Source organism: Pinus tabuliformis, chromosome 1_2, assembly GCF_031772625.1.
Source record: "Pinus tabuliformis cultivar Carrire ecotype Pingquan chromosome 1_2, CPIR1, whole genome shotgun sequence".
NCBI classification, from domain to species: Eukaryota; Viridiplantae; Streptophyta; class Pinopsida; order Pinales; family Pinaceae; genus Pinus; species Pinus tabuliformis.
This window is the reverse complement of record NC_142298.1, coordinates 1338693728-1338707460: the sequence shown is the minus strand read 5'-3', so window position 1 is coordinate 1338707460 and position 13733 is coordinate 1338693728. Positions and strand designations below refer to the sequence as shown.

The window sequence follows — 13733 nt, the reverse complement described above, 5'->3', positions numbered from 1 at the left end:
AATAGGATCACTCATTGCAGCTGTTCTTCAAAAGGGGTAAACAATCAAATAGAGGCATATGATCGGCTAACAAAGAGTGGAGGTGATGGTAAGAACACGACCAAGGCTCAAAAGCTGATAATTATTTTCAACTAAACAAAATTATTTTGAAAAAAAAATTAACTTATCATATTTTTAGTGTTAAGCTTAATAAATATTTTAGCGTTTTTCTCAATTCTCTATATTTTTTAGTGAACAAAATTCTCATCATATTTTTAGTTAGGATTAATACACATTTTAGAATTTTTTTCAATTCTCTATATTTTTTAGTGAACACAATTTAAAACTTTAAACTTTTGTATCAATATTTTATTCTTCATCTTCATCGTTATTTCCTTCCCAACTTTTTATTGTTTTAGATTTAATTTTAAGATTTTTTTTCTATTCCTTGCTTTAGATTTCATTTTAATTTTAAACCCTTGAAGTGAAGAGTTTTCTCTAAATATTTAATATAAAAATATCAAATCTTCATTAACGTGGATATGCAAAATCTAAATGATTTATGCTCATTATTCTATACCCAAAACCCACCCATGCAAAGTCTAGATTAATTTACGATAAATAATTCAAATAAAGTTTTAGAAAAAATGAATTGAACACAAACCCTAAAATAGGTTATAACCTATATTTTGTTTTACATGGTGAGTTTGAATGTTTGATAAAAATACAAAGGGATGTCATATACTTTTAATGTTTCTTCATCCAAATTTACAAATGTTAAAAGAATATGTAAATATATGACAATTTTTTGTTGAGGTGTTCATTTTCTTGGTCAAATGTGAATGAACAAAAAATTAAATAAAAACACAAAACAAAAAACCAACAAAAATGCTATGCCAGTCTTCAAAATTTCCAAAGATTGCCATGAAAAACTTTTGACACAATTCAAATTAACTGATCCTTTGACCTTGCGGATTGTGAAATCATTTGCCACAACATAAGAACCAATAAACCAATGTGTTCTTTCTTTCCTCCAATTGGAGAAATGAAATCACTAATCAAAGATTCTTGTGTTCTTTGAGCAGTATTTCAAAATTCCTCTCTGCATTGTCGTCTAAGCAACCCTTCAATAAGCTTGCATTTGAACTTTTTTTTTCAACTACCCTTTACCCCTTTCAAGCACTGAATACCTCCCGCACAAAATATCTATGGGACTAAAGTTAGATCTTACTAGAAAATACATGACAAGATAGTCACTAGTCTCATTGATATTGGTTTTCTTACATATACTCTTTACGTTGAAATTGTCAAGTGGCCATAGAGTAAGACCTAAAACTGTTTCACATTGGTTAAGATTCCATCTTCCTCCAACATGAGGAAATAAGTTAACGGCCCAAGACCCAAGAGAATCTAGCAGGAAGGAAAGTCTGCCACCAACCCACTATTTCAGGTGGTCCAATTTTTCTCCTAAATAACAGTGATGAGTCAGCCAACATTCACCGGCAGCAGCCAATAATAACTGTCCTCACTACCAGTTGACAACAGAATTATAATAGATTTTTCCACCTTCAAAAAAAACCTTAAAAACCTTTAAAAGTACACAAGATTCCCAATAGGTTCATTTCAAACTATACAGCACCTTGTTAGAACATAGAATTAACAATTAACCTGTGTCCTAATGCAAATGTATGACAACCAAATCCAAGAATTAAAAACAACACAGAGAGGACATGCTCGATTGCAATATAACCGTCGAGACATAATAATTCTACGGAAAGTCCAGGAAAATAAGGTACAACATGAACAATTGGACAAAGATAACAGATATTGTCTTACTGGTATATGTTCTAGAAAACTTCTACTGAATAGTGTAAGTGCAGCTAAAACACATCTGTGGTATACGCAATGACAAGACACGTTGCAAAACAAAGTCTTCCAACAACAAACTCTACTAAAGAATGGTAATGGATGAGAGACATCATTATCATATCTGTTTTACCGAAGGGGCACAAAATGCTTCAGCAAATATATTATGGATGAGATACATAATTATCATATCTGTTTTACCGAAGGGGCACAAAACGCTTCAGCAAATATATTCGTAACTCAACACAACCGAAAAAAGTTTAGAAACCATAAATCAGACAAATCCCTAAGACCTAGACCTTTCATCTCAGGAAAAACATGAGATTTGAAAACTCTGCTTTCTGCATGGAAAAAGGTTTAATGCAGCAACTGCGTTACTGGGTACTTCTAATAGCACAAATTTCCACTGATTCTACCTTGAATACATCTCCAATACACTTATTACCGAGTATTATCCAGGATTCACAAGTCAAATGAATAAGGTTCAGCTAACCCATCAAGTTACATGTTAAAAGAGAATCCATGCCGTCCACGTTAAGAATAGCTCTCAACCCGATTTGGGCTATCAACATGAATGTCGATGTTGCCATACAATCAATAAAAAAAATTATAAGTAGGATTCTCAATAGCATGATGACTTTTGAAGCATACCAATTATTCTGTCAATGTTTTATAAGTGAGAAAATATAAACAATAACAGACTAAAAGATTAAGCCTGCCTCTAGATTCTCAAGCATTACTTAATATGGGTCAACATGGGTCCTAAGCAACAAAACAAAACACTTATGGTGATATTACAACACAAAATTGTCAGAAGAACATTGAGATGCCACAATTTAGCTAATCAATGAGTAGAAGGCAATAATGTAGCAAGTTCTCATTATCAAATAAGCAACAATGAACACTCGTGTCTAAGCTGATCCACAGAATTCATGATTCAAAGTTATTAATACAGTTATTTAATAGTTGCAATAACAATAGAAAAATTAGAATCAGTCACTTTCAAAATCTCCTACTACAATCACCTCCACGGCCATGGCCAGCATTCACCATGGACGAGTCACGCTGCCATTAGACCATCCTCGCCCAAACGACCATCTCATCAGTGCTATCTGAATGGGCAATACAGTATTGTAAGACAGGCAAGTATTGTTACATCGGGTTGAACACCAGGGGCTGCATCAAATAAGAAGCTTTTCGATAGCATCCTGCACAAGAAGAAGCAATATCAACAAAAAATGGTTTGAAAAATAAATGAGAAAACAAGAAAATTAATACAATGTGACTGAAAAAAAATACAGCCAACACTCATTTAAGATTCACATAGGAAAGTAAAGTAATTTACTCAGACTACTAAAGTATTATAATTCAATTCTTCAAATAACATTCTTTATAAATGCTATGACCTCTATTTACAACATACAGTTCCATTCTCTAAGGAAACTGAGGTCATGTAGCTTTTCTGGTTGTTCAATAGTTGATTCACAATCTTCCAAAAAATCCTAATTTACCTTCAATTGTTGTATTTGAGATTTCAGTTGGCTTCCCTCATTGGTTGTCACGGAACAAGCAATGACTGGACGGGTAACTCCACATGCACGACCTAAAGCTTGTTTTGATGGTACAAACACGTAAGGCACATTCTGCAGATCCATAAGAACACTAATAAGAAACAAAATAAACCATATTCTTAAGTTCAATTCGCACACAGCTAAAGATCCAGAAACAGTATACTGCATGTACAACTACGTAAGCAAGTACAAAATTTGAAAATTACAACCTTATTACATGTTAAAAAAAAACAGAAGAAAACATTCATGTACCTTATCTTCAGCTAACAGCGGCAAATGAAGCAGAATCTCAAGAGGCTCGGCATCTGCTGCCATAACAACAAACTCTGCAATTCCCCTGTTAAGGGTCTTGGTAGCTGAAACACGCCAAATATAATTCAGAAGCATACTATAATCAGAGGAGAGCTTCTCTATACTGCTTTAATAATATTCATTAATCAGTTTGAAGCTCAACTGTTTCAGCCCTAGTGAAACGAGCACACAATCATATCAAATGAATCCCTTTTACACCGTGTAATTTGAATTCAAAGTATAATTTGTAGGTCATCATTTGAACTGACGAACGGCATCGGAACCAGTGGAACCAGCCAGTCTGACCGTTTTGGTGTCTAACCCGGTCCAATCGGTGGCACAAAACTGGAAAAGGCTAGTTCGGTACCAAGCCAGACTTTTTTCACCAAACCAGCTGGTTTTGGTATAGAAAGAAACGGTTCTGTACAGTGCAACCAAGGACCCTCGAAATGCAAAAAATTTTAAAGAAAATAATGAGTGCAGCAGCCTGATATTCAACCTTAGGGTCCTAATGCTACCTCTTTTCTTTTTTATCTTTCACTTTCATCTTTTTACTTAACTTTTTAGCATTACCATTAATTGATTCAGGATGTTTGAGAGTGATTTTAACCTTAGTGGATTTCATTATCATATGGAGAAAGTACAATTTTATATCTCACTCAAAATCCAGCAGACTTAACAGTTTTTATGATTTCAGGATTGGGGGATTGCAATGTTACTATTTGATTATGTCATGTGCAAGGGTATGCAACTACTATTCAGTCAAAAGCATCAAGCCCTTTATGTACCTTGATGTTAGTGGCATTGACTGTTGAACTCATCTACATAATCCCTAGAAAAAGTGCACCCATCACTCAAACAAAATCTCGATTTGGCACATAAGTTTTTTTATCTTATTTTGATGTTTAGAGGGTGATATTGATGGTAAAGATCCCCAAATAGGCAATGATTCTGATGATATGTAGGTATTTGTTGTGGGATGATTTTTTTTTACACTAGATACCATCTAGAGCCACTTTCTTGCTGTATTTTTGGTTCAGAGATGTATAGAATCGATGTAAATTATCATGCTAGATCATGTCTTGAGTCTCACAAAATTTGGTTGTCTAGAGGTCAATTTTTAATTGTCAAATTTCCTCTTCCAGCAGGATTTTCATGTAAAATTTGCTGTAAAAGATGCAAATTGTTGTCTATAGAAGTTATACGTGGTATGAGTACTCATAATTAGAACTCATCACGTAAAATTTCTATTTAGATACACTTTGAGAGTGGAAAAATGTGTTAATAACCCCTCTGGAGTCATATTTTTATTTTCCGACAAAAAAGGGCAAAAATTTAGCCTTAAAATGGTCAAAAAAGTTTTAAAATGAGAAGAAACAAAATTCTCTCCAAGTGGAAAAATGAATTTTTGGAAAACATGGACTTTCCCAAAGAAGATTAAATTTGAAGGACTCATTTCCAAGGCAGAAAAATCCCACAAAAAAATTCGTTGGGCCATAAAAAATAATTTCTCAAGGAAAATCAATTTTTTTGGTCCAAGTGGTTAAATTGAATGAGGGAATTTCATAAAATAAAAAAAAAAAAAAAATCATGGTCCTCTATTAAAGGGAAAAATTCAATTTCTTAAGGAAAATCGAGTTGTTGGACCATGGTGGTTAAGTAAAGGAGCATTTTTTTAAGGAGAAAAAGTTGGGAAAAAAAATTGAACCAAGATCAAAGCTTTCTTCAACAAATTCGAATCTTTTTTCCAAATCAAGGATCAAGATTAAATTCTAGCAGGAATCAAGCTTTAACTAATTGTTATTCTCTAGGATCAAGTCAAATTTGTGCACTTCGTTGGACCTAGCCGTTTTCCACTTAGAGAAAGATCTAGATCTCTCATTTTTCTATAAATTGAGCCTGAGGCTCCTCATTGTAACATCTTTGGATGGTGTAATTGGCTCTGGAAGCTCTGTAATATTTTCTCTGATTAATAAAAGCAAAGTCTTTGGGGGCAAAGCAATGGTGTATTTCTTCAGTCTCCTGGTAACTTTGTTATGATCTTTAGTGCGTAATGTTCTACTAATGTTTTATATTGTTAGTTCCATCTGCCTTTGGATTTACTAGTGTACAATTATTTTGCACTATTATTTGGGTTGAGGAAACACTAATGATTAGGCAGATCTAGTGGATTTTAGTTGAATCCCTAGACTTCCTTTTCCCTATGTTAATCAATTCCAATGGATCTAACAAATCTTTCAAGTGTGTGTAGAAAAATTTATTTGATCAGATTTCAAGTACTTGGGGAAGTTTTAGCTGAACCAACCAACTACTTGAGACATGAAGGTTGTAACGACCAAAAGTCATATACGCAGCAGAAATATTAAAATACTTCGTAGACTAATACATCCATTGCCAGACAGTAAGTATAAATTGTATATTATATAAAGAATTGATGTAGGATGATTACAAATGAAAATGAGAGCCCTGTATATATAGCTAGGTAAGTACCCTTTCACGAACACACTCTAGATAAGACCTCAAGATCCCCTTGGCTAGTTCAGAATGGGTTCATTGGCTTCATATCAAGATAGATCACCGCATCCCACACCCTAACACACTTGCCAATGACATTACTTACAAGAGACAAACTCAAACAAACACTTCATCTTCAAATATTCCTTTTAGTTTCATTGCCTCTACCAAATACTTGAGAGGCTCCTTTGCCACCCTCCTTCGCTATCACAAATCTAAGATGGTCCTCCCCATCCAAATCTCATGAAGAGGATCATGACCTTCTTCCCTATTGTATTCACCATTGGAGACAATAAGCATATGCCCAAATCACTTCCAACACTAAATCAGTGAGATCTACAGCATTCTCTCAAAACGCCCCAGGCATGTCAACCAACAACATTCAGTGACGAATCTTAGACTAAGAAACTAAATGGGGACCTATCTATTCCAAAAAAGTTAGCAAGGACTTGCTCTTAACCCAAACCAAATCCAACAGCTTGCTTGCAGGGCAAAACATGTCTTTGGTTCATTTGAACATTGGTTGGTGGATGCCCTCAAATTAAAAATCCCCATAATTAAAAATCTCAATAATCTTAAAAGCATCTGGCCAAGAGTTTTTTAATAATAAAAAATTGTCATGGGTAAAAAGCCTTTTTTTCCCTGTATCGGTATGTAAAATAGAGGTCTCCAGCATGAAAACAAAACCGGAACTGAAAATGAACAGAAAGATTGTGTGGTTCTTAAATAAGAAAAGGGTGGCTACTGACCGAAAGAATAGGCAGTCTCACGATTTTTTTCAAAGAGGGTCAGTTTTTCCCCGTCACAAAGAGTTTGGGGATGGTCTCAGAGAAAACCCAACCTAGGTGTTACATTGGAAGTGAGGATCCTTAAAATACGACTATTATTGGACTGCATTTCAACACAGCCAGCTGGGAGAATCAGTCCTTACAAACATTTACTTAAAATCTCACGATACATACCTTCATTAGCACCCTTCTTCAGCTGCTTGTAGTTGGCAGCCTGCTGTACTAAGTCCATAATAGTTATTGAAAGCTGGGAATCTGCCAAAGGATAGGCCTTCGGATTCACTGCTTCAGCCTACAAAATGCACCAAGTTCAATTAAATAAAACCATCACTTCTTAGTGACAGTTGATATATTAACTTAAATCCCATCAATACTGGAGCAAATACCCCATCCCATGGCCTGTTACAGAGATTATCTCCAAATAATAAAATCTAGTGAACCTACAGAAATCAATAAAAACACAATGACGAGCACAAAGGCATTTCACGACTTCTCAGGAAAATCATGGACAGTAAACGCAAATAAAACCCATTTCATTAAAAAGAAAAAAAATAGCTTTAAAAGACAAACACCGTTTACACTGCTGTAAATCTTTACAGAAAGCTGCCAGTAGTAGTTAACCCCTGAACCCTTAAACCAAAATCAACCACCCATTGAAAACACTGAAAAACATTCATTTGAACTTACCATTTGGATGAGAGATTTAGACTGTGAAAATGCAGAAAACGCTTATCGAAGTTCTTGCTGTGCTTCAAACAAAGTCTGCTCAGTCCACAAAACCCCTTCGCAGCTATATAGTCTAAGGGTAACTGTGCACGTTGAATCGCCGATATCAACGGCTGGGATCACAGCTTGACCTTAAAACCTAATAGCCGTGGGGATTTTATACAGTCACGGGTTGAATGTGATGCAATGATCAAGGCCGTGATCTAGATTTAGCGTGTGGGAGTCTTGGCGGTTAATTTAGCCTTTTCAAACTCCAATTTTATATTTAGTGGTTAATTTGATAGAGTATTTATTTTTATTTTTATTTTTATCACGGATGGATGGGTAATCAGTTTGAGACTTTCCATTAAATTTTCTATTTTTACAAAAATTATATTTTAATTTTATGATTTATGATTGTTTGAGGACAATGATGTGATTAATTTTATGGGGAGTTGTCTATTTGGAAGCTTTTTGGGTGGGTTTTTCTTGACTAATTTCTCTAAAATTTTGTAGGAATTTAGATAAATCACAAGCTTGATGGGTAACCCCTGCACAATTGAAGTGCCCCATGGGTTTTTCAGGGTGCTGAATCCATATATAAACTCAAAAAACAAGTTTAAATAACACAAATCAAGATTTCATGTCAAATTTTTCTGCCGAATTCCATAAAGTCCAAAAAGTCGCACTAAAGACAACTCCATTTTATGGAGTTTGAAATTGTTGAGATTGCAACAAGATGATGGAGCTTAGTGAAAAGAGTCGCCTTCACTAAGTGGGCCCGCAGGAAAATTATGGCGCAAGTTCTATTTTTGGATCCCAGCAGGGATGATCACAGCAGGAGTGACCACATCAGGGATGATCACAGTATGAGTGATCACAGCAGGAGTGATCAAAGTCTATTTTTAGACTGGTTGCCCAAAATAGAAAAGTCAAATATTATTGTCTCATAATAATATTTAGAGTATAAACTTGATCTTATTCTCTTGGAGCACTTCAGTTTGAGCTACATAGGTGGCACATGCAGCTGTCAGAAGGAAGTACGCTTTTCTTATGAGTCAGTTGACTTGTTGCATGCATGGCTTCAGTTAGAACTCAATCAGTTGAGTTTGGTGGAGTTGATTGTGGAGTTGATGGAGTTGTGTTCAGTTTGACTTGGTTAAACTAGTTGTAGTTAGTCTAACTGCAAATAGACTAATGATGAGTTGTTAAACTAATTATTAACTCATAATACAACTATAGAATACATCAGTTAACTCAGTTGCATGTCAGTGCATGTTCAGTTCAACAGGGACATGTGTTAGAGGATCAGATTGCTATCAGTTGTGACTATAGTTGTGCATGAGGATTTTCACAATCAAGGGATTGAGTATGCCAATGAGTTTGCTCATGTATTTGCCCAGTATTATAGCCTCTGCTCACGTCTAACACAGTGTGAGTGATTCTTTGGAGGTGAAATACAAGTTTGGTAAACCATTCTCATTCATTCTTAAGCAGGTATTGAGCAGTGGAGGCAGGCAAGCAGTGGAATAGATTTGGAGATCAGATCTTAGCTGTATTGTGTGTAACAGGTGGAGCTGGTACTGGATTGCTTGTGATAAGCATTGTACTTTGTAATGTTACATGGTCTCAATCATTGATATACAGATAGTTGGGGTATTTAGCGAGATGCTTTCCCCGGGTTACATACTGTGTTAATGTGTGAATGCTCTTGATGTTTTATTGTTATTGATGCTGCCATATTGATGATCAACGTAGAGGAGCTTATGTATTATGTATGTATTCCACAATAGTACATGATCAGGATAATCTCTGTTGAATATGTGTTAAATTATCCAAAATTTCTACATGGTATCAGAGCTGTTGATCATCAAATCTACTATTCAAGAAGTGTTTACATTCTATTTCTTCAGGCAGAGTCTGTAATCGGGCCAGGCAGCCTCTGGATTCATCCTTCCTTTGGAAGGTGAGATATCCATTGAATGCCCATACAATTAATCTCTGTACGAGAAATATTATGTTCTCACGAATCTTAGATCCGAGGCAGTTGAGTTGGAGCTGGTGGAAATCGAATTTGCAGCAGTGTTGTTAAAATGTCTTTCAACGGATTGCAAATGTTATTCCAAAGCAAGAGCAACCTGGTGCTCAAGGATAAACTCAGAAACAATAAAGGTGAGAATGGATCTTCATCAAAGGTATCTGATGAAGAGAATTGCGCTTTGGCTGCCAAAGCAAAGAAAGGGAAGAGCAAGAAAGCTTCTCAGTCTGGTGCGAAAGGCAAGAAGCAGGATATGTCCAAAGTGAAGTGTTTTCACTGTCACCAGCATGGACACTATGCCACTAATCGTCCGCAGAAGAAGAAGAACAAGCAAGCTGCTGGATCGGCATCAGGAGAGGCTCTAGCCTCGCAGTTTGAGTTTGATTTTTCATTAATCGCATGTTTGGTTTCAAGTGTGATGGGGTCGGTGTGGTTCTTGGACAGTGGTGCACCTTTTCACATGATGGGAGATAGAGATTTGTTCTCTGATATGGAGGACAAAGATCTTGGAGTGCACATCGAGATGGAGGATGATGGTAGATACAGTGCGACCAGTATCGGTACCATTTCCTTTGAGAGGGAGTCTGGTAAACCCTTCGTATTGAAGGAAGTCATGCATGTTCAAAGATTGAAAAAGAATCTTATCTCAGTGGCGATGTTAGAAGACAAGGGGTATGATGTTGTTTTCAGCGAGGGAAAGGCTTTCCTACGCAGCAAGACAACTGGTGAGACTCGGAAGATAGGGGTTCGAGTGAGGAACCTTTATCAGTTGCATGTAGATGGATGCGCAGCAATGGCAGGCAAGGCAGAAGGATTGGTGAGCCGGGATGATGGCGAGTTGTGGGACAGGAGATTGGGTCACCTTCACCATGGAGCCTTGAAGATATTGCAATAGATCACTACAGGGCTTCCTAAAGGCACACTTGTGCAGTCAGATCAGTGCAAGGGGTGTACTTTGGGGAAGTTTGTGAAAGCCACCTTTCACGAGAAGGACAGTCGCGCCACGACGATCCTTGAGAGAATTCACACAGACGTGTGTGGACCTTTCTCAGTTGCTTCGACAGCAAAACACAGGTATTATGTGATTTTTGTTGATGATTTCTCTCGTAAGTGTTAGATCTTCTTCATGTAGAAGAAGAGCGAGACATATTCAAAGTTCTGTGAATTCAAATCACTGGTCAAGAAGGAGTCGGGGAAGAAGGTGAAGGCTCTTAGGAGTGATAATGGTGGTGAATACATCTCGGATGAGTTCAAGGATTTCTGCAAGGCAGAAGGGATTCGTAGAGAGCTCATAGCTCCCCATAACCCACATCAGAATGAAGTAGCTGAGCGGAAGAACAGAACGATTGTGGGTGCTGCACGGGCAATGTTGCATGATCAGGGCCTACCCCTTCACTTGTGGGCGGAAGCATGCAATACAACAGTTTATGTGCAGAACCGTTGTCCTCATAGGATACTTGGCATGAGTACACCCGAGGAGGCTTATTCTGGTAAGAAGCCTGATCTTTCTCATTTGAGGAATTTTGGTGCTAACGTTTACATGCATGTGACGAACTATGCCAGGAAGAAGTTGGAGCCGACCGCAGAGGTTGGGATATTTGTGGGGTACACTGATACGCCCCACAACTATCGTGTGTATTTGCCAGACAGTGGTAAAACTGTCGTGCGACAGGATATAAAATTTCAGGAGGAGAAAGCCATGAAGTGTTCGCTTGAGAGGGAGCTACACTTGCATGCAGATGAGGAGCTATTAGTTCCTAAGGATGAGCTTCAGGATGTGGATCAGCCACAGGATGAGGTTCATGGAGTGGAAGAGACCGCTCATGCATCGCCAACCATCAGAGGGCGAAAGCGCTTGACAGAAGCTGAGTGACTGGCTCAAGATGCAGAGAAAGTTGTAGGACCACCTACAGCCCAATGCAGGCAGAGACAGTCACCTGATCGGTACACTGGATACATGGCTCTTATAAGCAAGTGTGTTGTGACTGAGCCATCCTCTTTCGAGGAAGCTGTGGAGGATCCCGCATGGGTAGACGCCATGGTGGAAGAGTATGATTCTATTGTCAGAAACAGTGCATGGGAGATTGTTCCTAGACCGGAAGGGAAATCAGTGGTGGATTCGAGATGGATCTACAAAGTTAAGCAGGCAGCTGACGGGAGTGTAGAGAAGTACAAGGCAAGATTTGTTGCCCGAGGATTTTCACAGATAGAGGCGATTGATTATGAGGAGACCTTTGCATCTGTCGCAAGGTATTCTTCCATACGGACGATTCTTGCTCTCTCAGCGCAGATGGGATGGCACATTCATCAGATGGATGTGAAGACTATGTTCCTCAATGGAGTCATTGAGGAGGAGGTGTACATTGAGCAGCCCGAAGGCTTTGAGGTCTTCAGCAGCGAGTCGCATGTGTGCAGGCTCAAGAGAGCGTTGTATGGGTTGAAGCAAGCACCACGTACTTGGTACACATGGATAGACAGCTATTTCACAGGACTTGGATTCTCCAAGAGCGAGGCGGATCCTAACCTATACTAGATTGTGGTGGAGGGTAAGTTGCTTACCATTGTACTGTATGTTGATGATTTGATTCTAACGGGTGATGAGCTGTTGATACTGTCATGCAAGAAGGATCTTGCTACAGAGTTTGAGATGAAGGACTTGGGCCTCCTTCACTATTCCTAGGATTGGAAATATGGCAGCGCAGTGGTGGACTGTTTGTTTCTCAGGGCAAGTATGCTCGGGAAATACTAGAGAAGTTCAACATGCATGGCTGCAAGCCTGTTAATACTCCTCTTCCTGGAGGTTGGAGGAAGGAGGATGCCACTTCGAGAGAAGAAGTGGATGCCACTGTTTATCGACAGTTGGTGGGGTCGCTGATGCATTTGGTCAATACACGACCCGATATATGCTATGCAGTTAACCAGCTTTCACAAGCTATGGTTAAGCCTACCAAGCTCTTCTGGAAGGCGGGCAAGCATGTATTGCGCTACTTGAGAGGCACATCGGGATATGGTTTGTGGTACAGACAGGAGGATGCAGATTGGGCAGGGAGCTCAAGAGGCCGAGTATATGGCAGCAAGGACATCAGGTACCATCATATCAGAGATTGTGTGCAGCGGAGGATCATGTTGCTTTCATACATTCCAACGGAGGATCAGGATGTTGATATTCTGACGAAGGCTCTCACCAGGAGCAAATTCGAGTACCACCGAGGCAGGATAGGGGTTGTTGATAATCCATATCTTGTCGAGAGGGAGGGTTGAGATTGCAACAAGATGATGGAGCTTAGTGAAAAGAGTCGTCTTCACTAAGTGGGCCCGCAGGAAAATTATGGCGCAAGTTCTATTTTTGGATCCCAGCAGGGATGATCACAGCAGGAGTGGCCACAGCAAGGATGATCACAGCAGGAGTGACCACAGCAGGGATGATCACAGTATGAGTGATCACAGCAGGAGTGATCAAAGTCTATTTTTAGACTGGCTGCCCAAAATAGAAAAGTCAAATATTATTGTCTCATAATAATATTTGGACTATAAACTTGATCTTATTCTCTTGGAGCACTTCAGTTTGAGCTACAGAGGTGGCACATGTAGCTGTCAGAAGGAAGTACGCTTTTCTTATGAGTCAGTTGAGTTGTTGCATGCATGACTTCAGTTAGAACTCAATCAGTTGAGTTTGGTGGAGTTGATTGTGGAGTTGATGGAGTTGTGTTCAGTTTGACTTGGTTAAACTAGTTGTAGTTAGTCTAACTGCAAATAGACTAATGATGAGTTGTTAAACTAATTATTAACTCATAATACAACTATAGAATACATCAGTTAACTCAATTGCATGTCAGTGGGTGTTCAGTTCAACAGGGACAAGTGTTAGAGGATCAGATTGCTATCAGTTGTGACTATAGTTGTGCATGAGGATTTGCACAATCAAGGGATTGAGTATGCCAATGAGTTTGCTCATGTATTTGCCCAGTATTATAGCCTTTG

At 38.3% G+C, this 13733-nt stretch overlaps 1 protein-coding gene across 1 annotated transcript; it reads right to left on the bottom strand.

The window, feature by feature from the left end:
* Positions 1-2610: 2610 nt before the first annotated feature.
* LOC149211143 (uncharacterized) lies at positions 2611-7900 on the bottom strand. Its single transcript, XM_089396938.1, has 5 exons — positions 7697-7900; positions 7184-7301; positions 3669-3772; positions 3357-3488; positions 2611-3053 (listed from the first exon to the last, which is right to left on the bottom strand). Exons 1-5 carry the CDS (start codon positions 7697-7699, stop codon positions 3027-3029), a joined length of 384 nt encoding a protein of 127 aa, XP_089253064.1. The 5' UTR covers positions 7700-7900; the 3' UTR covers positions 2611-3026.
* Positions 7901-13733: the final 5833 nt, after the last annotated feature.